The sequence below is a fragment of the Jaculus jaculus genome, chromosome 19 (assembly GCF_020740685.1).
Source record: "Jaculus jaculus isolate mJacJac1 chromosome 19, mJacJac1.mat.Y.cur, whole genome shotgun sequence".
NCBI classification, from domain to species: domain Eukaryota; kingdom Metazoa; phylum Chordata; class Mammalia; order Rodentia; family Dipodidae; genus Jaculus; species Jaculus jaculus.
In genome coordinates this window covers 7,528,875-7,554,693 of record NC_059120.1, presented here as the reverse complement: position 1 = coordinate 7,554,693, position 25,819 = coordinate 7,528,875, and the positions used below count along the sequence as shown (strand labels likewise).

At 45.2% G+C, this 25,819-nt stretch overlaps 1 protein-coding gene across 3 annotated transcripts in view; it reads left to right on the top strand.

Annotated features, from left to right (window-relative positions):
• The window catches only part of Usp33 (ubiquitin specific peptidase 33), a 67,851-nt gene that overhangs the window by 19,481 nt on the left and 22,551 nt on the right, over window positions 1-25,819 (top strand). For all 3 annotated transcript variants that reach the window (XM_045137932.1, XM_045137931.1, XM_045137934.1), the window contains 8 exons: window positions 189-251; window positions 2,158-2,310; window positions 5,095-5,197; window positions 10,081-10,150; window positions 13,610-13,723; window positions 15,626-15,704; window positions 16,798-17,215; window positions 20,955-21,095. In XM_045137932.1, the coding sequence (XP_044993867.1) occupies window positions 189-251; window positions 2,158-2,310; window positions 5,095-5,197; window positions 10,081-10,150; window positions 13,610-13,723; window positions 15,626-15,704; window positions 16,798-17,215; window positions 20,955-21,095 (1,141 nt within the window). The remainder of the gene's footprint in view (window positions 1-188; window positions 252-2,157; window positions 2,311-5,094; window positions 5,198-10,080; window positions 10,151-13,609; window positions 13,724-15,625; window positions 15,705-16,797; window positions 17,216-20,954; window positions 21,096-25,819) is intronic.

Genomic DNA, 25,819 nt, shown 5'->3' with positions numbered 1-25,819 from the left:
TGTGAGTCTAAGGCCACTCAGAGACTACACAGTGAATTCTAGGTCAGTCTGGTCTAGAGTGAAACCCTGTCTCAAAAAAGAAAAAGAACGAAAGAAAGAAAGAAAAACCTAGTTGTGAATATAATTGTAATACTATTACACATTTTTATATATGTGATAAAAGATTTTCCTTGTGTTATTATTTACAGAATAGATGTGCATATGTTGGCTGTGGCGAATCACAAGTAGATCATAGCACCATACATTCTCAGGTATGTGTTCAACGGTGTGAGGCGGTGCTGGGGATTCAACCGAGGGCTTTGCACATGCTAAGCTGTATCGCTGGGCAACACTCGAAGCCTTGCAAGACAGTTTCCAGAAGAGACCTTCAAGGAAAGGGAAAATCAGTATAACATTATTAACTCAAGCAACAAGCTAGAATCTGTGAGGTTTTAATTTTAGGGTGCTTTGTTACTTTGTTTCAGAGACAGGGACTGGCTATGTCACCACACCTGGACCTTGAAGTCCTCCTGTACGCTGGGGCTACACCTGTGCAACACCATACCATTTCTACGAAATACAAGAGTTACAACTTCTCTTATTCTCTCAGTGAAAGCCAGGGAGGGATCTGCTGAGAAGACCCGCAGTGGAGCATGGCTGTAATGAGAGGGTGTTGATTCACGGCGTAGGCGTTCGGGCAGATGGAGCTGGTGTCGCTGCAGATGCTTACGACAGCCTCGCTAGCTTGCTCGTTTTTCAGTTCACACCAGGTCCTCTCTCTGTGTCTCTCTGCACTGCCCGTTCTGCATTGCCCTGTGTGTAGGGCTTTCTCTAGCCTGTAACTTTATAGTGTTAGTAGGTCGTCCCTATTAAACTGTAAGTTTCTCAAGTGAGCTGTGTCTTAAGATGCCCATGGACGCCTCTAGCGTCAGCTGCTCTCGAGTGATTCCTCAAGAGAATTACCACACTCAAGGGTCTCAAGCACCGAGGCACTGCATGCTGCTTACTTGCCTGTGCATCTAGAATGGCTGTATACAAGCCGTCCTGTGGATCACTGAGAAATTCATCACCAGAATTATTTCCTGTGGGGCTGCATCCTCATGCATGACTTCTATTGAGAAAGGCTGGGGAGTCTCTGTTCCCTGTTGCTTGAGCTGGGCTCTGCTGTGGCTTGTTCCTTTCCGGTGGTCATCCTTTCCTTCTCTCTCCCCTGCCCGGTAGGGCTCTTGTAGGCCAGGCTGAGCTTGAACTCGGTATGAAGCTGAGGTTGACTGAACACCTGATCCAGCTACCTGGGTCCAGAGTGCTGGGATGACACACACATCGCTATTCCTGGCTTGTTCATTTTTAAAAACAATTACTTATTTATTTGACAGAGAAGGGAGCAGGAGAGAATGGGCGCGCCAGGGTCCAGCCACTGCAAACGAACTCCAGACGCGTGCGCCCCCTTGTGCATCTGGCTAACGTGGGTCCTGGGGAATTGAACCTGGGTCCTTTGGCTATGCAGGCAAACGCCTTAACTGCTAAGCCATCCCTCCATCTCTTGTTCGTTGTTCACACGCTTGCTAGCTGACCGCAGAGCAGGAGAGCTTACGCTCTTGTGTTTATGTGCACCGTGAGCAGTGAGGGACAGGGACAAGAGTGGCAGGGTGGGTCAGGTACTGTTACTGCGTGTTACCATCACAGTCAGCTCGCCGTGCTGGCAGAAGTCACCTGACCAAGAGCAGCTTGTGGGAAAAGGGTTTATTTTGGCTTACAGGCTCTAGGGGATGCTCCATGATGGCAGGGAAAATGATGGCATGAGCAGAGGGTGGACATCACTCCCTGGCCAACATAAGGTGGACAATAGCAACAGGAAAGTGTGCCAACACTGGCAAGGGGAAACTGGCTGTAACACCAATAAGTCCGCCCCCAACAATACACCACCTCCAGGAGGCATTAATTCCCTAATCTCTGTCAGCTGGGAGCCCAGCATTCAGGACACCTGAGTTTATGGGGGACCTCTGAACCAAAGCACCTCAGTTGCACTCTGGCAGTTCGTCTAAAGAGTGTTCTGTTGGGTGCTCTGGATCAGCTCTTACGGAGACGCTGCTGTCCGCCAGCCTTCATGGCGTGGGCCTCTGAAGGGTTGTCCCGTGCGCCTGGCTGAGATTCCTGTTCTTTCCTTTGACACTACAGGAGACAAAGCATTACCTAACTGTGAACCTGACCACTCTCCGGGTGTGGTGTTACGCTTGCAGCAAAGAAGTATTTTTGGATAGAAAATTAGGAACTCAGCCCTCATTTCCTCATGTAAGACAACTTCAACAAGCACAGGAAAATGGTATCCAGGTAAAGTAAAAGTCCACTTATTTTAGATATCAAACGTATAGGAGCCATACGCGGTAGTGCATGCCTTTAATCCCAGCACTCGGGAGGCAGAGGTGGGAGGATCACCAGGAGTTCGAGGCCACCCTGAGACTATAGAGTGAATGCCAGGTCAGAATGGGCTAGAGTGAAACCCTACCTCTAATCCCCCCCAATAAAAACAAAAAGAACATGCTCAGAATGTGTCATGTGGTTGGAATTTAGAAAGGAATTCTGTGTCACTTACCTGTCCTGGATGTCTGTGACGTGCTTCAGATGAAGTACTCGTGACTCAGCCCTCCTCTATTCCTGTGACACGTCGGGGCGGGAGATGAGGGCAGGTTGAAGCCCACCGCTTTGAAGGAGGAAAAGCACTGAATGAAGTCTGAAAGCCCCTTGGCACTCCAGTATTTACAAGTACAAACCTTACAAGTATTATTTATTTGTGGAGACACACACACACACACACACACACACACACACACACACACACACACAGTGCAGGGAAGCCCCAGGGCTTCCTGCCACTGCACAGGAACTCCACATGCCCGCACCATTTTGTGTATCTGGCTTTACGTGGGCACTGGGGCATTGAACCTAGATAGGTAGGCTTTATAAGCAAGCACTTTCGGCCACTGAACCATCTTCCCAGCCCACAAGTGTAACCTTCTGACTGATGATTGAAAACTAGATGGAACACACAAAAGCTTACTCTTAAAGCTTTTCCCGCCCCTTTGAATCAAGAGACTTAAAAAACACGGACAGTTGCGCAGACAGTGCTCACTGAGTTTTCTCGTCGTAAAGAGACTAGAAGTGAGATGTTCCCTTAACTGTGAATGCAGGTTGATCAGACTTGGTTAAGTGAGGTTTTGTGTCCTTGTGTGTGTCACACATAAAAACCATGCTGCATTCCAATACTTGTTTCTTACTTTTACTGCAGATTGTTGTGTGTCATCTGTGTCCTGTTGTGTTGCTGGACACTGGTGACAGTGGATGGTGCCTCGCGTACATTGACTGGGAGTGGGCAGGGTGTGGGCCAGGAGCCTGGGCTGCTCTTCGTATTCCACCCTGACGAGATCTGGTTAATCCGCAGTATTCTCCCTCTTACTGAAACCTGTGTATTTACAAATGTTAATTTTTTTTTTTTTTTTCTGAGGTAGGGTCTCAATCTAGCCCAGGCTGACCTGGAATTCACTATGTAGTCTCAGGGTGGCCTTGAACTCACATAGATCCTCCTCCCTCTGCCTCCCAAGTGCTGGAATTAAAGGTATGTGCCACCATACCCAGATAAAATGTTAATTTTTTAAAAATCTTAGCCATGATAGTTGATCCTCTTGCGTGATTAACGCGTGGTGACGTGCTGGTTAAGACTGAGAATAGCTAGTGAGGACAAAGTCACAGCATCACTTACTCAAGAAATGGGAGTTAGTTACTTTGTCAATTTTTGAGGTACTGGGAATTGAACCCAGGACCTTATTTATGCTAGGTAAGCACCCTAAGAGTTACACCCTAGCTCAAGAAAAGTAAATTGATACCTATTACTATTATTAGAATAGATTAAGAATACAAAATTTTTTTTCAAGGTAGGGTTCCGCTTTAGCTCAGTCTGACCTGGAATTCACTGTATAGTCTCAGGGTGACCTCAAACTCACCATGATCCTCCTACCTCTGCCTCCCAAGTGCTGGGATTAAAGGAGTGCACCACCGTGCCGGGCTTACATCAGGTGTCATCCTTGATTGCTGTCACTTGATTTTCAGAGGCGTGGTCTCTCAGGTCTCTCACTTGAACCCAGAGCTTGATGATTCAGTTCATGTAGCTTGTCAGCTTGTCTGTCGATCCTTCCGTCTCCACGATCTGAATGCTGGGATGACAGACCCACCTCCACCTGGTGTAGCATTGCTGGCGTCTGTTTCTGCTCCTCATACTTGGCGAGTGCTTTGTCTACTGAGCCGGCTCCCTTGCCTCTTACTACTGCTTGTTTGTTTTGTTTTGAGGTAGGGTCTCTCTCTAGCCCAGGCTGTCCTGGAATTCATTACGTAGTCTTAGGCTGCCCTCCAACTCACAGCAATCCTTCTACCTCAGCCTCCTGAATGCTGGGATTAAAGGTCTGGGCCACCACACCTGGGTGGTTGTTGTTATTTTTAGAGAGAGAGAGGCAGAGAGGAGAAATAGAGAATTGGCACACCAGGGCCTCAGCCACTGAAGTTGAACTCCAGATGATTGTGCCACCTAGTGGGCATGTGTGACCTTGTGCTTGCCTCACCTTTGTGTGTCTGGCTAATGTGGGATCTGGAGAGTAGAACATAGGTCCTTAGGCTTTGCAGGCAAGGACCTTAACTGCTAAGCCATATCTCCAGCCTCCTTATTGTTTTTTCAGGCAGGGTCTCATGTAGTCCAGGCTGGGCTTGAACTCACTACGTAGTTGGGGCTGGCCTTGAACTCCTGATCCTTCTGTCTCCTCCTCCTCCCAAGTGCTGGGAGTACATGCATGAGCCATCATGCATGGCCAAGGTTCTATTATTAACATAACACTTTCGGTTGGTGCATGCCTTTAACTCCAGTACTTGGGAGGCAGAGGTAGGAGGATCACAGAGAGTTTGAGGCCACTTTGAGACTACATAGTGTATTCCAAGTCAGCCTGGGCTAGAGTGAGACACTGCCTTGAAAAACAGAAATAGCACTTTAATAGCTTTATAGTGTAAATGTTTTGTAAGTTAAAGTGTTTACCACAAAGACTTATTCAAGTATGCTGTGTCTTTGTTATTAAGGATTTTAAAATCCCCAGTAGTACCACGTTGAGAACCCCTCTGGCGGCTGTATTTGACGACCTGGATGTCGAAGTGGAAGAAGATGACGAGCTGAAGGCTAGAGGTAAGGTAGCTGCAGGGACAGCCCGGTTTTGTTTGGCACCGGGCCCTGCATGAGGAAACCAATTGCAGATGTTGAAACTAGGGCTGAACTTTTGGTTTCTTTGGTACCACTTTGCCGAAGTTGGAGTCTTACTCATTTGCAAATGAGCCTTATGACCTTTGCTAACTTGACTTTTGAGACGTTTGATTTCAACCTATTTTTCTGCTCACACCAGTCAGTGATTGGGGTTGGTGGGAGATTTTAAGGTATCACCTTGGAATTACTAACTGAAAGGCAGACATTTTGGAGACAGGCAGGAGAGGTTCAAGTTTGAGACCAGCCTGGGCTACATAGTTTGACCCTATGTCTTTGCACTGCCTCCCCCTCCCCCAAAATAAAAATTTAAGGAGCAGCATTCATTTAGAAAAAGCATGAAATGAGTTTGGTAGATTCTCTCCTCCCACTTTCTCTCACTCTCAACCTATATGTTGCACGTCATTGTATCAAGTCTTCCTATATTCTTTCAGAGATTCTTTTATTTATTTATTTTAATCTTTCATTAGAGACAGACAGACAGGGAGAGGGAGGGGATGGGTGCGCCAGGCCCTCTAGTCACTGCAGCTGAACTCCAAACGCATGTACCACCATGTGCATCTGGCATACGGGGGACCTAGAGAATCGAACCTGGGTCCTTTGGCTTTGTAGACAAATGCTTTAACCACTAAGCCATCCCTCCAGCCCATTTCAGCCATGTTTTAGAGACTGTTAGAAGTGTAAATGTTTAGGTTGAGAGTTTAACTTACTGGAAGAGCACTTGCCCGTTCTAGGCATGTTCTAGGCCCTCGGTTGATTCTCAACACTGGAAATAGTTTTGTTGTTTCCTATGTTTTGTTCTAAATCCCAATAGCATTTGTAATTGTGTGTGTATGCATCCTTACAAGGATAGAACCCAGGGCTTTACATATATACTATGTAAGCAGTCTTCCACTGAGCTACGTCCTCAGCTTTAGAATTTTATTTAAATAAAGGGGCGTGGTCTGGAGAGATGGCTTAGGGGCTAAGGGGCTTGCCTGCAAAGCCAGACAACCCAGCCTGGATTCCCCAGACCCACATAAGCCAGATGCAGTGGCTTATGCAGTTTGCAGCCACTGAAGGCCCTGATGCCCATCCTCTCTTTCTCTGTCTCTTTCTGTCTCTCTTCTCTCTACATCTCTTTGCTTACAAAAACTAAAAATAAATAAATAGAAAAGCCAGGCTGGAAAGATAGCTCAGCATTTAAGGCACTTGTCTTCAAATCCTAGGGACCTGAGTTTGATTTCTCAGTACCCACATAAAGCCAGATGAACAAAGTGGTACATGCGTGTAGTCCATTTGCAGCTGCTGGGGTCCTGTGTGCCCACTGTTTCTGTCTCTCTTCTCTCTCTCTGCCTGCAAATAAATAAGTAAATATGGTTTTTTTTTTAAAAAAAAAGCCAACTGGACATGGTGGCATACACCTTTAATCCCAGCACTGCAGAGGTAGAGGTAGAAGGATCACTGAGTTTAAGGTCAGTCTGGGCTACAGTGAGACTTTGCCTTGAAAAAACAAAACCAAAAAGAAAAAGCCAGTTGAGGAGGTACACACTATTTGTCGCAGCACTTGGAGGCTGATTGCTGTGAGTTTGAGGCCAGCCTGGAGCTAGAGTGAGTTCCAGGTCGGCCTGGTTAGAGCAAGACCCTACCTGGAAAAATAAAAAATCAAAATTAAAAACAAAACACAAATACACACTTACTTGCATGTATGCATGCAAATATGCATGCTAGGGCCTCTTGCTGTTGCAAATGAATGCCAGGCATATATCATACTTCTTGTGTCTGGTTTTATGTGGGTTCTTGGGAGTTGAATCTAGGATGCAGGCTTTGCAAACAAACACCTTTAACCAAGCCGGGCGTTGTGGCGCACACCTTTAATCCCAGGACGTAGAGGAGGAGGATCCCTTTGAGTTCGAGGCCACCCTAAGACTACATAGTGAATTCCAGGTCAACCTGGACCAGAGTGCAACTCTACTTAGAAAAGAACAACAAAAAAAAACCCTACCTTTAACTGCTGGGTCCTCTCCCTCGCCCTATAATTTCATGCTTGAAGAACTTGTCATTACATCCTGTTTTGCTGTTGTCCAATTACTAACCAAAACACTACCTCAGTTACATCCTGTTCCCTGCTTTCACTTTTTTGTTGTTGTTTTGAGGTAGGCTTTCACTGTAGTCCATGCTGATCTGGAATTCACTATTTAGCTTCAGGGTGGCCATGAACTCACAGTGATCCTTCTACCTCAGCTTCCTGGATGCTGGGGTTAAAGGCATGTGCCACCATACCTAGCCTGCCTGTTTTAACTTTTTTTTTTCTGTTGATTTTTTTTTTTCCGAGGTAGGGTCTCATTCTAGCTCAGGCTGACCTGTAATTCACTATGTAGTCTCAGGGTGGCCTTGAACTCATGGCAATTCTCCTACCTCTGCCTCTCAAGTGCCAGGATTAAAGGTATGCACTACCATCCTGGCTCCTTTTTAAACTTTTTTTTTTTTTCAAATTTTTATTAACATCTCCCATGATTATAAAAAATATCCCATGGTAATACCCTCCCTCTCCCCACTTTCCCCTTTGAAATTCATTCTCCATCATATCCCCTCCCCATCTCAATCAGTCTCTCTTATTTTGATGTCATGATCTTTTCCTCCTCTTATGATGGTCTTGTGTAGGTAGTGTCAGGCACTGTGAGGTCATGGATATCCAGGCCATTTTATATCTGGAGGGAGCATGTTGTAAGGAGTCCTACCCTTCCTTTGGCTCTTACATTCTTTTTTTTAAAATTTTTTAAAATTTTTATTTATTTGAGAGCAATAGACAGAGAAAGAGGCAGAGAGACAGAGAGAGAATGGGTGCGCCAGGGCTTCCAGCCACTGCAAACGAACTCCAGGCACATGCGCCCCCTTGTGCATCTGGCTAACGAGGGTCCTGGGGAATAGAGCCTCGAACCAGGGATCTTAGGCTTCACAGGCAAGCGTTTAACCACTAAGCCATCTCTCCAGCCCTGGCTCTTACATTCTTTCTGCCACCATTTCCGCATTAGACCTTGAGCCTTGGAAGGCGTGGTAGAGATATTACAGTACTGATTACTCCAGTCATTTCTTTCCAGCACCATGATACCTTCTGAGTCGTCCCAAGGTCAGTGTTATCTAAAAAGAGAGGATTCTCTACCCAAAGTGAGAGTAGCATTAATATAAGGGTGTGAACATTAAAAGAAGTGTTTACTGGGCAGTTTAATAAGCATAGTTTATACATTTAGCCAGACAACAGCAGACGTTACACCCCTCGGGCTCATGACTACCCCTGTTTTAAGTTTTCAGTATCAGGGATGTATTCCCTCCCATGGAGTGGGCCTCTAGTCCAATTAGAGGGCAGTTGGTTTCCACCATGACAGACATGCCACTATTGCACCTGTTGGCTCATTTGGCCTGGCTGGCCAAATATAAGGCTTGCTGTGTCCCTTGTTGAGTATCTTCACTGGTGATTTCTCTCTCTCCCATTGAACTGCATGTAGAATGCCTTCTTCCAGCTTTCTGTCAGCTGGTCTGCATGGAGGAGGTTCTCAGCTCAGTTCCAGCAGGGTTTCTCAGTGGCTTTTCAGCCCTAGTATGTGGAATCTTCCGCAGTAGGGTCTTACCATCTATTCCAGCTGGGAAACCAAGGGCCTCGGCAGTGGCCTGTAATGTTTTGGGGGTATCAGGGACCTCCCTGGCCAACAACTCACTGGAAAGTATCCCATCCCTGGCACTGAAAGTTTTCTAGCAACAGTCTGTGGCTTCTAAGTGTTCCATTGTCCAAAAAAGTAGGATTTCGTATGATTTATTTATATCCTCTTAGATTTTAATAAGCCCTTCCTCCACCTTTCCTTTATCCTTTTTTTAACTTTTAATGATGGAGTAAACCGATGAAAGTGAATTTAGTATACATGGATGAAATAAAAATGTAAAACATTGGAAAGAAATTACTATCATTTTCGCATCATGATACAACTTTTTCACACAATAAGTACATTTTGGTTGTAATAAGAAATGTTAGTTAACTTGTACTCTTTTTAAAAACCCAAGGATTCTCCCGTGCTAGGAAGGCACTGTATCGCTGTAGCGCTGGCCAGTTGTTCATGACACGGACAGTGAGGAGCTGGTGAGCTACTTGCTCACTGAGCTTCGCCCTGGCCTGTTCTTTGTTAATTACATAGAAGATGAAGAGATGGCGCTGCAGAGATGGCTTCGTGGTTAAGGCACTGACCTGCAAAGCCAGTGGACCCAGGTTTGACTCTCTGGGACCCATGTAAGCCAGATGCGCAAGGTGGCACATGTGTCTGAAGTTCGTTAGCAGAGACTAGAGGTCCTGGCGCGTCTATTCTCTCTCTGTCTCTCTCTCTCTCTCTCAAATAAGTGAAAATAAAATGAAAAAAAATCCTGAATCTATTTTAAAAAATGCATCCTCAGCTACATAATAGACAAGGTTATTTTTTTATGCACACATATCAGGGTTGAGTTGATAAATCCTTGCATTTATCTAAAGCTCAACACTGAGATTGAATGTTTTCCCAAAGTGGGACGTCTTCAAGTTCAGCTTATTTATGTTAACATGTGGTGGTTTATATGGTGTTTGGAGGCAGGGTCTCACTCTAGCCCAGGCTGACCGGGAATTCACTGTGTAGTCTCAGGGTGGCCTCAAACTCACGGCGATCCTCCTGCCTCTGCCTCCCGAGTGCTGGGACTAAAGGCGTGTGCACCAGCAAGCCCAGCTCAGTCATTTTTAAATTTTGAAACATGCAGATAATTGAGTCACTTACATTTTATTGGGTGATAATTTAGTTTATACTTGTTCTTCCTAGGCCTTACTGGTTTGAAAAATATTGGGAATACCTGTTATATGAATGCAGCTCTGCAGGCTCTTTCTAATTGGTAAGTTGCACAATTCGTTTTCTTTCTTAAGATTTCAAAGTCACTCTTGGAATAGGAAGCCTTTTTATTGCCGTGGGTGACCAACTCCCAAAGCAGGGTCGGCAGGTCTGGGTAGCGTGGCCCACCGCCGTCCTGACGGGGTGCTGGTGTGCGTGCCTGCCTTCATTCTCTTCTCTCCTCCTCTGTCCTCTTCCTGCTTCTCCTCTCCTCCGCCGTGAGCACCTCCTGCAGCCTGCAGTGGACGCAGACTCGCTGGGTAGTTGAGGTGACCTTGGAGTCTTGACCCTCACTACTTCTGTTACTGGTGATCTTGGTCTGAGTGTTCAGGTACCTTCTTCAAGAAAAACTGGCAAAGACACGCAGCCAGAGTAAAGCTGCCAGCCATCCCCCCTCACCCCCCACTGTGGGCAAGCGCTGCAGGCGCCAGCTCTTGCCAGGAGACTGGGAGAAGGAGCCGGTTACTGAGGATGTAGTTGGGATGGTCCTCTTTGGCTGGCAGTCTTGAGTTACTTCTCCAAGCTTTTCTCAGCTGCCTGTCCTTTCCCGTGATGCAGGTGGGAATCCCAGGTTGCTGATATTTTCCTAGGTTGCTTGGGCAACAGACAAGCCCAGTGGTGTGGGGTTCTGGGCAGCTTAGCTATTGCCTCCCGTCTACCTTCTTGTGCTGGGATTGCAGGTATCAATCAGCACCACACAGGTGAAGTCTGTGGTTTTGTAAGTTTGATGTTCCTGACTTAAATTTCAGGGCTGTTGTATATTTTTATATTTATTTATTTATTTTGAGGTAGGGTCTCACTCTTGTCCAGGCTGACCTGAAATTCACATGTAGTCTCAGGGTGGTCTCGAACTCAGGGTAATCTTCCTCCTACCTCTGCCTCCCGAGGGCTGGGATTAAAGGTGTGTGCCACCAGGCCCAGCCTCTGTTGTATATCTTTGAGCCAAGTGTTTGTTTTTATTGTACAGTGCTGGGGGTCAAACCCAAGAGACTCTGGTGCTCGGAAAGCATTCTGTCACTGTAGCCCTGGCCAGTTGTTCATTACATAGACAGTGAAGAGATGGGCCAGTTACTTGCTCACTGAACTTAACCCTGGCCTGTTCTTTGCTAATTACCTAGAAAATGAAGAGATGGGGCTACAGAGATGGCTTAGTGGTTAAGGCACTTGCCTGCAAAGCCTAAGGACCCAGTTTTGATTCTTCAGGTGCCATGTGAGCACCAGATGCACAAGGTGGTGCCTGTGTCTGGAGTTCATTTGCACTGGCTAGAGGTCTTGGTGTGCCAAAGACAGAAAATATGAATATATATATATGAAAATGAGGTGAGTTAATTCCTAAGATCACTTTTAGGTTAGAAATCCTGTGAAAATACCTTCTATTTTTTGGTAGGTACAATCCCATCAAAGAAAGCATTCTCCCTCCCCAGTCCTGCCAGTTATGGTGTGGGTGTTACTGGTGGGTTAGGTTCACCGAGTTGCCATAGCATCGCTGCGTCTTCCTAAACAGCCTTTTAAGGACCTGAAAAGAAAACCTGCGTGACAGACTTAGCGTAATCATGGGAGTGAGTACAAGGTACCAGTCCTGCAGGTCTTGGCTGGAGAGTGAGCTCAGTCAGTAAAGCACTTGCCTTCTAAGCATGGGGACTGCAGTCAATCCCCAGTGCCCATGTAAAGATGACAGGCGAGGTGCTCACCTGTAACCCGACACGTAGAGACGACAGGCGTGTGCTCACCTGTAACCCGGCGTGTAAAGACAGGCGTGTGCTCACCTGTAACCCGACACGTAAAGACGACAGGCGTGGTGCTCGCCTGTAACCCGGCGTGTAAAGACAGGCGTGTGCTCACCTGTAACCCGACACGTAGAGACGACAGGCGTGTGCTCACCTGTAACCCGACACGTATAGACGACAGGCGTGTGCTCACTTGTAACCTGACACGTAGAGACGACAGGCGTGTGCTCACCTGTAACCTGACACGTAGAGATGACAGGCGTGTGCTCACCCGTAACCCGACACGTAGAGACGGCAGGCGTGTACTCACCCGTAACCTGACACGTAGAGACGACAGGCGTGTGCTCACCTGTAACCTGACACGTAGAGATGACAGGCGTGTGCTCACCCATAACCCGACACGTAGAGACGACAGGCGTGTGCTCACCCGTAACCCGACACGTAGAGATGACAGGCGTGTGCTCACCTGTAACCTGACACGTAGAGACGACAGGCGTGTGCTCACCTGTAACCCGACATATAGAGACGACAGGTGTGGTGCTCGCCTGTAACCTGACACGTAGAGACGATAGGCGTGTGCTCGCCTGTAACCCAACACGTAGAGATGACAGGCGTGTGCTCACCTGTAACCCGACACGTAGAGACGACAGGCGTGTGCTCACCTGTAACCCGACACGTAGAGACGACAGGCGTGTGCTCACCTGTAACCCGACACGTAGAGATGACAGGCGTGTGCTCACCTGTAACCCGACACGTAGAGACGACAGGCTGATGTTATCATCTCTTCTTCCTTCCCTCTTTCCAACTCTCCCTGCCATCCATCTGTCTTTCTTGGTTATTTTGAGATAGGGCTCGGCTAAGTAGCCCAGGCTAGTCTTCAACTCATGGAGATACTCTTTCTGGGATTACAGATGTGTGCCACCCCTGCTGGTTGTGAGCCTCTTATTGTGTGTGTGTGTGTGTGTGTGTGCTGTGTGATGTGGTATGTGGGGGAATTGTATATGTGCCCTGTGGGCTTGCCTGTGGTGGCTGAAGGACAGCATTGAATGTCTCCCTTCTTCCCTCCCCTCCTGCTTTTCCTTGCAAAGATCTCTTACTAATCCCAGAGCCAGCTGTGTGCGAGACCCAGCAGTTCTCTTCTGTCTGCTCTCCACTGGACGCACCTTTCAGATATGCTTGGTTCCGCCCAGCTACTGACCCAGTTCTGGAGATTTGAACATGGCCCTTCTCAGCCCACCAGGGCTCGTTCTTGTTCAGGAAGCACATTCACGGCTGAGTGTCTCCAGCCCTGCAAAGCACTTTCTAAAAAAGAGAAACCAATTAGAGGGCTCTCTGGTCAGCTGTGACTCATGCTCCTCACTGAGGGCGGGGGCTCTGGTCTGGAGGCTCTGAAGCTGCAGGGCGGTTTGCTTGTTGAGCTTCTTAAGGGTCTGAAGGAATGAAACTGTGAAAGAAAGCAAAGATGCCGGGCGTGGTGGTGCACGCCTTTAATCCCAGCATTTGGGAGTCAGAGGTAGGAGGATTGCCATGATTTCGAGGCCACCCTGAGACTCCATAGTGAATTCCAGGTCAGCCTGGGCTAGAGGGAGACCCTACCTCGATAAACCAAAAAAAAAAAAAAAAAAGTAAGCAAAGACATCTCTGAGGGATACGCATGTTGCTAATTCATTGAAAAACTATAAACTCATTAGAATTAAGCTTTGCTTCCAGTCTGACATTTTTCTTTTTTAAATTAGCCCACCTCTGACCCAATTCTTTCTTGACTGTGGAGGACTAGCCAGAACAGATAAGAAGCCAGCAATTTGTAAAAGTTACCTCAAACTAATGACAGAATTGTGGCACAAAAACAGGTAAGCACTAAATAAGTCTACCTTTGTTTTTATTTATTTATTTATTTGTTTTTCAAGCTTAGGTCTCATTCTTGCCCAGGCTAACCTGGAATTCACAACTTAATCTCAGGGTGGCCTTGATCTCACAGGTCCTCCTACCTCTGCCTCCCAGAGTGCTGGGATGAAAGGTGTGCACAAACATACCCGGATTTTTATTTTTTCAAGGTGGGGTCTCACTCTAGCCTTGGGTGACCTGGAATTCACTGTGTGGTCTCAGGGTGGCCTTGAACTCAGGGTGCTCTTTCTACCTCTGCCTCAAGTGCTCTGATTAAAGGCCTATGCTAGCATGCCTGGCTTATTTTTATCTTTTGTTTTTCTGAGGTAGTGTCTCACTCCATCCCAGGCTGACCTGGAATTCATTATGTAGTCTCAGGCTGGTCTTGAACTCACAGCGATCCTCCTACCTTTGTCTTTCGAGTGCTGGGATCAAAGGCATGAGCCACCATCTCAGGCTATTATTATTGTATCTTGTTTTATTTATTTACTTACATCGTTTTAGTTTTTAGAGGCAGGGTTTCACTCTAGCTCAGGCTGATCTGGAGCTCACTGTAGCCCCACATCCTCCTTGAACTCACAGTGATCATCTGAATCTGCCTCCTGAGTGCTGGGACTAACGGTGAACACCACCATGTCTGCCTTGCTGTCATTTATGTTATTTATTTATTTATTTGGTTTTTCAAGGTAGGGTTTCCTCTAGCCCAGGATGACCTAGAATTCAGTATGTAGTCTCAGGTTTAAAAAAAAAAAAAAGTGTGTGACAGAGAGAGAAAGAGGCAGATAGATAGAGAATGGGAGCGCCAGGGCCTCCAGCCACCGCAGGCAAACTCCAGATGCATGTACCACCTTGTGCACCTGGTTTATGTGGGTCCTGGGAAATCGAGCCTCAAACTGGGGTCCTGAGGCTTCACAGGCAAGGGCTTAACCCCTAAGCCATCTCTCCAGCCTCCCAGGTTTTTTTTTTTCTTTTAAATTTCTTATTTTAGAGGTAGGGTCTCTCTCTAGCCCAGGCTTACCTAAAACTCACTCTGTAGTCCTATGCTGGCCCTGCACTCACGGCGGTCCTCTTAATTCTGCCTCCTGAGTGCTGGGATTAAAGATGTGTGCTACCACACCTGGCTTGCTATTTTCTGTTTTAAAGTGAATATCAAAAATACAAATAGAGCTGGTGTGGTGTTACATGCTTTTAATCCCAGCATTTCGGAGACAGAGGTAGGATCACAGTGAGTTCAAGTACAGTCTGAAACTACAGAGTGAATTACAGGAAAGCCTGGGTTAGAGCGAGACCCTACCTCAAAAAATAAAAAGAAAAAAAAAGAACGTATATCTATTTATAGGGTTGACAAAAAGTAGAAGAGAGATTTGGGATATATCTAAGCTTTAGTTGACCTTTGAAACTGAATATGCAAGTGAAAGAATCTTCTAGATGTCTCTAGACTGATGGTAAGCTGTGGCAGTGCTGGGCCTGTGGGCCTGAAATAGGAAGGCCGGAAAGGCTTCTCATCTACCCTCAGACAGAGGGGCATTGTGACTGGCATACTCAACTACAGGAGTGTTATTACCTCACTCACCCTCAGACCATGGGGGCTGTGATTGTCACACTGATAGTTAGACTACATGGGTTTAATGATTGACCACAGGAGTGTTGTGATTGTCACCCACACTCTGACCACATTAATCTAATATGGTAATGATGTTGTAATACGGTAATTTTGTTTTCAAATACTACATGAAGTTGCACTTCTGATAGTCGTGATGTGTAGTATGATCATTTCTTGGGAGAGGAGAGTAAGGAAATGTCATTTAAAATGCAAATCTAAAAAATTAAAATTACAAAAATTTCTATTTAAAATGCTTCTTTTTCAGGCCAGGGTCTGTTGTGCCTACTAATCTATTTCAAGGAATTAAAACTGTAAATCCAACATTTCGAGGGTATTCTCAGCAGGTTAGTTGTTGCTTTAATAATGTTTAATAAGTTTAGAAAATGCTGTTAGACCTTTTCATTTGTCCAGTAATCTTTTACACTTTTTACTTCTTTGTGTCTTTATTCTTGTTGTTGTTTCAGATTCTTATGCAACCCAGGCCTGTCTTGAGCTCGTTATGTAGCTGAGGGTGACCTTGAACTTCTGATGTTCCTTTTTCCACTTCCTAAGTGTTTGCCCGTCCCCCCACCCATGCACCCATTCATCCATCCACTCATTCACCTATCCACCTGCCCACCCTTCTGCCCACCCATTTATCTGTCCATCCGCTCATTCACCCATCCGTCTAACCACTGACCTATTTACCCATCATCCATCCATCCCACCTGTCCATGCACCCACCCACCTGTCCATGCACCCACCTGTCATTACACCCTCATCTCACATGTGCACGAGAGGCGAGCGCTCCACCACCGCTGCACACCTCCCGCAGGCCGCGGGCTTTCTTTCCCATTGCACTGACCTGTCTTGTTTCGGGTTGGTATCACGTGGCAGTGTTCATTTCTGTAGTTTTCTGTAGTAACTGGTCCTCACACATTTCTGTTTCTCTAACCATTGCCTATTCCCTATTAACTTCCCATACAAAGTCCTGGATCTAAAAAGATTATCATACGGTACTATGATTTGAGGCCCAGGAATTTGTATTTTCAATAAATTCTGAAGGTAGATAAAGGGTATTTCTTTGAGATACAGAACATAGGTAGGAAAAACTCTGCCTTAAGAGAAACATACTTGATTTTAGAACATATTGCTGAATTCTGATTGTCACATGAGGCAAATCATTATTTATTTTTCTCTTGCCCATCATTGCAGCTTATTACTAGCTGTAGTAAAAGCTGACATCCAGATCATCTTCAGTTTAGTACAAACTGGTTTTATTTGCATCTGTCTAGAATCTATTGAGTCTTGTCCCTGTGGGGTTGTATGTGCTACAAATTGGTATTTCTTCAGTGTAACACTGTACACAAATTATTTGATAAGCACGCCCTATGTACCCCATTTTGTTCTTACGTGTTTGTTCCCTAGAGTGGTAACACGACTCTGTTGCTGTGCTAGGACGCCCAGGAATTCCTCCGCTGCTTAATGGACCTGCTTCATGAAGAGCTAAAAGAGCAGGTCATGGAGACGGAGGAGGACCCTCAGACGATCACGCCCGAGGAGACGGGGGAGGAAGACAGGAGCCAGTCGGATGTGGATTTCCAGTCTTGTGAGTCCTGTAGCAGCAGTGAAAAAGCGGAAAACGAGACCAGCTCCAGAGGCTTTTCTGAAGAGAACAACGAAACAGCAATGTTAATTCAGGATGATGAGAACAGCTCAGAAATGTCAAAAGATTGGCAGAAGGAGAAGATGTGCAATAAGATGAATAAGGCAAACTGTGAAGGGGAGCGAGATAAAGATAGAGACACGGCGTCTGACACAGTGGACTCGAACAGCCAGGAAACCGTCAAAGTTCAAATACACGGCAGAGCGTCAGGTGACAATCGCATGATTCTGTCGTGAACATGATAGTGTTTCACTTGCACACAGCGAGTGCTTAGCTCCTCGCTACTTCTGGTTGTTAATGGATAGCCTTTGAGCTTAGTGCTCTTTGCAAGGGATGTTGAGCTAAACTTATACGTTTTAGAACTGAAGATAAGGTCCTCCTTCTGACCAAATATTCATCAGAATACTTAATATTTCGTACAGTCTAGGACATTAGCCTCCTTGGAATTTCCCCTTTTATTTCAAGCAAATTCTGTTGACATCCTGATGGAAAGCAAAATAATCCAAATTATAATTTTCTTCCTTTTTTTTGATACTGGGTCTCACTCTAGCCCATGCTGACCTGGAATTCACTCTGTATTCTCATGGTGGCCTCGAACTCACGGCAGTTCTCATACCTCTGCCTGCCAGTGCTGGGATTAAAGGCGTGCGCCATCATATCTGAGCAAATTCTAATTTTCTAATCATATGCTATTTGCTTGTGATGACTGTCACTAGAGTCACATCAAATATGTGAATGAACCCTGTTGTGATACATTATGCCATGCTAAATTTGTCACTGTTCCTTTGAGAAATGAGCAGGCAGTCAAATGAAAGATAACAGTTAAATTGTTGTGCACATTACATTTCTCTCTCTCTCTTTTGTGGTTTTTTAGTATAGAGTCTCCCTCTATCCCAGGCTAACTTGAATTTATCATATAGTCTCAGGGTGGTCTTGAACTCATTGTGATCCTTCTACTTCTGCCTCTTGAGTACTGGGATTAAAGGAATGTACTACCATGCTCAGCTACATTTATCTCTTGAAGAGGGTTTATCTTGGTGGTATTGAGTTGTCTAAAGTCTGTACATGGAGATTCAAATTCTGTGGCCTTCAATGGTCATTAAGAACTAACAGTGTTTTATCACTATAATTACTGAAATACTCCACTGTACAATTCAACTGGTTGAAGGAAGCCACAGTTCCTTCATGCAGAAGAGTATTTCCTTGGCCTTAGGATGCCTGTGGTTTACACAGTAATGCAATCCTCCTACTTCTGCCTCTCAAGTGCTGGGATTAAAGATGTGTACCACCATGCTGGGCTTCTAAAAGGTTTTTTTTAATTTAATTTTATTTTTTTACCCTAAGAGGCATGTCTCTTTATTATAGTAAAAAAAAAAAAATCATGATTATTTTGTGCCTGAATGTCATGTTTGATTTTAATAACTATGTTAGTCTGGGACAATAAACTTTTTTTTTTATTTTTATTTTTTAAATTATTTATTTATTTATTTGAGAGCGACAGACACAGAGAGAAAGACAGATAGAGGGAGAGAGAGAGAGAGAATGGGCGCGCCAGGGCTTCCAGCCTCTGCAAACGAACTCCAGATGCGTGCGCCCCCTTGTGCATCTGGCTAACGTGGGAGCTGGGGAACCGAGCCTCGAACCGGGGTCCTTAGGCTTCACAGGCAAGCGCTTAACCGCTAAGCCATCTCTCCAGCCTGACAATAAACTTTTTTATTACCTTAGAAACTTCCTGGAACTGAAGAATAACTCATTAGCAGAATGCTTGCCTAGCATCCTAGTGGTTTTAGGTTCCCTCCCTGTTACTGCAAAAAAAATAAAAATAAAAAAAAAAAGGTTTTAGCTGGGCGTGGTGGCGCACACCTTTAATCCCAGCACTTGGGAGGCAGAGGTAGGAGGATCACCTTGAGTTCAAGGCCACCCTGAGACTCCATAGTGAATTCCAGGTCAGCCTGGGCTAGAGTGAGACCCTACCTCAAAAACAAAACAAAACAAAACAAAAACAACAACAAAAAGGTTTTCAAATGTGAGGGAAGGGGTGTAGCAGTGAGCGCTGTTCGCTGGGAGGCGGAGTGGAGGGTCTGGGGACGTGGGGAGTCACCCTGCGCAGCGCAGGGAGTCTGAGGTCAGCATTCGCTACACGAGACCCAGTCTTCAAAAACAAAATTTTCTTGAGACTTCTGGGTGTATTTATTTGTTTGGTTTTTCAAGGTAGGATCTCACTTTATAGCCCAGGCAGACCTGGAATTCACTATGTGGTGTCTGCCAGGGTGGCTTCAAACAGTGACTCTCTTACCTCTGACTCCCGAGTTCTGGGATTAACAGTGTGCATCACCACCCCCAGCTTTGGGTGGAGTTTTTTTTTTTTAAAGTTTATTCTTTTCCATTGCTGAATATTGTTGAATTACAGATTATATGACTTTTTTTTTTTTTTTTCGAGGTAGGGTCTCACTCTGGTTCAGGCTAACTTTTTTTTTTTCTTTTCTTTTTTTTTGAGGTATGTTTAACCACTAGCCCAGCTGACCTGAAACTGTAGTACCAGGCTACCCTCTAATTCACAACAATCCTCATACCTGTGCCTCCCAAGTGCTGTAATCAAAGGCATATACTATTAAACCCAGTGACAATTTATCTTTTTGTAAAAGTGCATCCTTTTAAAAAATTTTTTACTTGAGAGAGAGAGAGAAAGAGAGATAGGTAGGTAGATATATAGAGAGAACAGGCATGCCAGGGCCTTTGGCCCACTACAAACGAACTCCACATGCATGTTCCACCTTGTACATCTGGCTTACATGGCTCTTAGGGGATTGAACCTGGCTCTTTTGGCTTGGCAATCATGCGCCTTAACCGCTAAGCCATCTTCTCTAGCCCTAGTGCATCCTTTTATATCGTTTGCATTAAAATTATTTATTTGAGAGAGAGAAAAAGAGGCAGATAGAGAGAGAATGGGTGTACCAGGCCCTTCAGCCATTGCACTTCAGACACTTGTGCCCCCTTGTGCTTCCGACCTAACTTGGGTCCTGGATAAGCAAACCCGGGGCCCTTTGGCTTTGCAGGCAACTGCCTTAACCTCAAAGTCATCTTTCCAGCCCTCTGGATGGATTTTTTTTCCCCCAAAATAAGTATTCTTATTTATTTATTTATGTGAGAGAGACAGAGAGAGAATGGGTGCACCAGGGCCTCTGGTCACTGCTAGCAAACTCCAGATGCATGTGCCACCTTGTGTATCTGGCTTTTGTGGGAACTGGAGAATTGAACCTGGATCCTTAGGCTTTGTAGGCAAGCGCCTTAACTGCTAATCCATCTCTCCAACCCAGGATGGATTTTTAAAAGCACTTAATTTGTACCATATATTTCCACTACTCATTTCCTGAACTGCCTATAACAGTGACAAATTGTGAACATTAATTGTATTCCTAGGTGGAAAAGCCTGTTATTTTGCTAAGCAAGCACCTTGTTGTTTCTGATACTGGTTAGCATGTACTATCTTCAGAACAGCCAACTAGAGACCCTTTACATTACTTAACATTATTGTCTACATTGCTGGGTGTGGTGGCGCATGCTTTTAATCCCAGCACTCAGGAGGTAGAGGTAGGAGGATCACCTTGAGTTTGCTAAGACTCCATAGTGAATTCCAGGTCAACCTGGGCTAGAGCGAAACCCTACCTTAAAAGCCAAAACTGGCTGGGCGTGGTGGCGCACGCCTTTAATCCCAGCACTTGGGAGGCAGAGGTAGGAGGATCGCCATGAGTTCGAGGTCATCCTGAGATGCTGTAGTGAATTCCAGGTCAGCCTGGGCTAGAGTGAGACCCTACCTTGAAAAACCCCTCCCCCCCCAAAAAAAGCCAAAACTAAAACAAAACAAAAATCTATTATTGGAATTACTTTATTTAGCAGCTTTACTTAGTAATTTTACTTCAAGGTAATAATAATAATTTAAATATTGCAGAATATATCACTGATGTCCATTTGAATGACCTGTCTACACCACAGATCCTTCCATCAAATGAAGGTGTTAATCCACGTTTATCAGCAAGCCCTCCTAAATCAGGCAATTTGTGGCCAGGATTAGTACCCCCACACAAAAAAGGTAAAAGATCCCTTTATGTACAATTTTTTGTTTTGAATCCTTAAACTGCTAATTTTGATATTTGATCATTTAAAGTGTATGAAGTATTTGATCTCTTAAATTGATAGCAGAATTACACAACTGTGATTAGAATTTTTTTGACCTGTGGTACTCTACTTTTAAAATTTTACTTTTCACTTTTTAAATTTTTATTTTGTTTCATTTTTGGTAGGTCTCACACTAATCCAGGCTGACTTTGAACTCACAGTGATCCTCCTACCTCTGCCTCCCAAGTGCTGGGATTAAAGGCGTGTGCCACCACAATTGGCGAAAATTTTGTCACTTTGTGTGCACACGCATGCTTGTGTGTGTGTGTGTGTGTGATCACGGGGGCCTCTTGCCTCTGCACTTGAACACCAGACACTCGCCCCACTCTTTGTGTGTTCATCTTGTGTGGTTGGCTTTGGGGATTGAACCTGGGCTGGCATGACATACAAGCAAACGTCTGTAGCCTCTTAGCATTGTCCCAGCTCGTGAGTTCACTTTCAGAACAGTTCTCTGGGTTTTATCGTGTGCATAGATGTTGTCCTAAGCAGTACACAGCAGCGGTAGCGCCTCGTGGATTTCCTCTCGTGTCTCTTAGAATCAGACAGTCCTCCTCCCCTGCTGCCTGCCATGCTGGTACCAATCCTGGTTCTGCTGATTTGCCTTTTCCCAGAGCACCAAAAATGACATCCTACAGTATGCAGGTTCTTTGAGCAGATGTTTTCACTTGGGAGTCAGCTGCATGCCTGCTTTTGTGAACACTTTGTTTCCTTAGGGATCTGATTTAGTGTTGCTTTCTCTGTAGCCTCTGGATCTGTGGTTTCTTTCTTTCTTTTCTTTTCTTTTTTCTTTTTTTTTTTTTGAGGTAGGATCTCACTCTAGCCCAGGCTGACCTGGAATTCACTATCTCAGGGTGGCCTTGAACTCATGGCGCTCTCCTCTCCTACCTCTGCCTCCTGAGGGCTGGGAGTAAAGGCCCGCACCACCACGCCTGGCTTGGGTCTGTGTTTTGATGAGGTTTGAGTGACCACAGGGTCTACCACCACATCCCTGGAACTGGTTTTCAGGCCCTAGAGCAGCATTTGTGTTGCCACCTTCTGGGTGACTTCTGGGCCCAGGCGCATGAGGTGGAGGTGACCTATCTTATGGTAGCAGTCAGTCGGCTCTCTCTTCTTTAGGTATTGCTGTTTCCTGGCTCATATTTAAAAAAAAAAATTATTTACTTATTTGAGAGCGATAGAGAGAGAAAGAGGCAGACAGAAAGAATGAGCACGCCAGGGCCTCCAGCCACACTGCAAATGAACTCCAGATGCATGTACTACCTTGTGTATCTGGCTTAAGTGGGTCCTGGGGAATCGAGCCTTGAAACCGGGGTCCATAGGCTTCGCAGGCAAGTGCTTAACTGCTAAGCCATCTCTCCAGCCCCTGGCTCATATTTTTATATAGAGCAAATGACTAAAATATTGTGCTGTAGCAGACAGCTTCAGGTTCACTGAGATGAACTTCCAGACTAGGCACAGTTATGGAGGAAGGGATATTTATTGAAGCCTACAGATCCAGGGGAAGTTCCATAAATGGCAGAAGAAGCTGGCCTGCCTTCACAGGCCCATGCAGAGAGAGAGCAGTACAAGCCTAAAGGTCAAAAGCCATAGCACACTTCAGGAACTCCAGCTAGGCACACTTTGCATATCTTTAGATTGAAATCTGAAACCCACCACCATGCCTTAAGATCCACCCAGTGACACTGTGTCCAGACAGGTGGCTGCAGATGCAAACTACAAACAATAAAGAACTGCATATATTGGGGGCCATCTATTCTATTCAAACCACCACATGTGCTAATTCAGATTCTTTTTTTGTGTGGTAGGGCCTCACTCTAGCCCAGGCTGACATGGAATTCAGTATGTAGTCTCAGGGTGGCCTTGAACTCATGGTGATCCTCCTACCTCTGCCCTTGAGTGCTGGGATTAAAGGCATGTACCACTATGCCAGACTAATTCAGAATTTTGTTTTGTTTTGTTTTTGGAGGCAGGGTTTCTCTCTAGCTCAGGCTGACTTGGAATTCTCTGTGTAATCTCAGGGTGGTCTTGAACTCATGGCAGTCCTCCTACCTTTGCCCCTGGAGTGCTGTGATTAAAGGCGTGTGCCACCACCAGCTTAGTACAGAATTAAAAAAAAAATTACCAGACTGAAGAGATGGCTTAGTGGTTAAGGCATTTGCCTGTGAAGTCTAAAGACCCAAGTTCAACTCCTCAGAACCCACATAAACCAGATGCACATGGTGGCACACGTATTGCGAGTTTCTTTACAGTGGCACACCCATTTTCTTTCTCTCTCTAATAAAAAAAAAAAATTATTGCTGAGCATGGTGGTGCATGCCTTTAATCCCAGCACTTGGGAGGCAGAGTTAGGAGGATCACCATGAGTTTGAGGCCACTCTGAGACTACATAGTGAGTTCTAGGTCAGCCTGGGCTCTAGTGAAACCCTACCTTGAAAAACCAAAATAAATAAATGAATAAATAAATAATTTAAAAAATGTTATATATGTCATTATATTATCTAATATATAATATATATTATAGTAATAATATCATTAAAATTATATATAACATATGGTATATATTATGTTATAAACATACAATTATAAATAATATATAATTATATATATAAAATATAATACAATATTATATATATTATATATATAAAAGAGCCAGGCATGGTGGTGCATGCCTTTAATTCCACACTGGAGAGGCAGAGCTAGGAGGATCAAGTTCAAGGACACCTTGAGATTACATAATGCCTTCCAGGTCAGCCTGGACTAGAGTGATACTCTACCTCAAAAAACAAAACAAAAAGTTTTACCATATGTACATTTAGGGTGGCCAGAAATCATACTTTAAAAGCAGCTTTTGATGGCTGAAGAGATGGCTTAGCCGTTAAGGCGCTCCTCTGCTGAATCTAAGGACAGTGGTTCACTTGCCCAGGACCCACATAAGCCAGATGCACAAGGGGGTGCATGCGACTGGAGTTTGTGTGCAGTGGCTGGAGGCCCTGCTGCCCATTCTCTCTCTGTCTTTCTAATATATACATTAAAATTAAGGCTCTCTTGAGCCTTATCTAATTGGTTTACCTATTTTAAAGTCATGGTCTTGAAAGGTATCTTGAATATTTTTCTATAGCATAATAACTTTTACTGTTAAAAGATTACAGAGGGCCAGGTATGGTGCTGTACACTGTTAATCCCAGCACTCGGGAGGCAGAGGTAGCAGGTCGCAGAGTTTTCAAGGCCACCCTGAGACTCCATAGTGAATTCCAGGTCAGCCTGGGCTAGAGTGAGACCCTGCCTTGAAAAACCAACAACAAAGAAAAGATGACAGAGAGCTGTGAAGATCGCTGAGCTGCTCAAGATCCTTACCTGCAAAGGCTATTTACTGAGGTTGCATTTACCAGGATCCACAGAAAGCTGGATCCAAAACATGGTGTATTTGTCTGGCTTTCATTTGCAGTGGATGGAGGACAAACGCACACCTGCATGCGAAAAGAAAAGAAAAGAAAAGATTCAGGCCCTTGTGGTGGCTCACGCCTTTAACCCTAGCACTTGGCAGGCAGAGGTAGGCCAACTGCTTTGAGTTCAAGGTCACCCTGAAACTATATAGTAAATTCCAGGTCAGCCTGGGGTAGAGCAAGATCCTACCTCAAAAAACCAAAACCAAACAACAATGACAACAGAAATTGAGGGGCTGGAGAAATGGCTTAGCAGTCAAGGTGCTTGCCTGCAAAGCCAAAAGACCTTGGTTCGATTCCCCAGAACCCGCATAAGGCAGATGTACAAGGTGGTGCATGCATCTGGAGTTAGTTTGCAATGGCCGGAAGTCCTGGTGCGCCCATTGTCTTATCTCGATTTCTCTCTCAAAAAAGAAATAAAAATTGAAAGGCTGGAGAGATGGCTTAGCCTTCAAAGCCAAAGGTCTCAGGTTCAGTTCCCCAGGACCCATGTAAGCTAGGTACACAGTGACTAGAGGCCCTTGTGTGTCGATTTTCTCTCTCTGTCTCTCAAATAATAAACTAAAATAATAAATAAAAAAGATTTAGGGCTGGAGAGATGGCTTAGTGGTTAAGCGCTTGCCTGTGAAGCCTAAGGACCCCGGTTCGAGGCTTGGTTCCCCAGGTCCCACGTTAGCCAGATGCACAAGGGGGCGCACGCATCTGGAGTTCGTTTGCAGTGGCTGGAAGCCCTGGCGCGCCCATTCTCTCTCTCTCCCTCTATCTGTCTTTCTCTCTGTGTCTGTCGCTCTCAAATAAATAAATAAATAAATTAAAAAAAAAAAAAGATTTAAAAGCTGGGAATAGTGGAGCACATCTCTAATCCCAGCATTTAGGAGGTGGTGGTGAGAGGATCTGGAGATCAAAGCAATATTGACTGTACAGTGAGTTCTCAAGGCCAGCCTGGACTACATGAGACTGTCTCCTAAAACCCAGATATAACAAAACAGAAATAGCTTCCCGAGAGCTGGGGACATGGTTCATTGAGTAAAGTGCTTGCCATGCAGTCAGGAGGACTTTTGTATGATTTCCAGTCCCCACTACTAAATGGCAGGACTTGATGTCCAGTGCTGGGAGGTGGTGGTAGGGAATCCTTGGGGGTTCATTAACTAGCCAATCTAGGAGAATCGGAGTTCTAGGTTTAGCAAGAGAATAA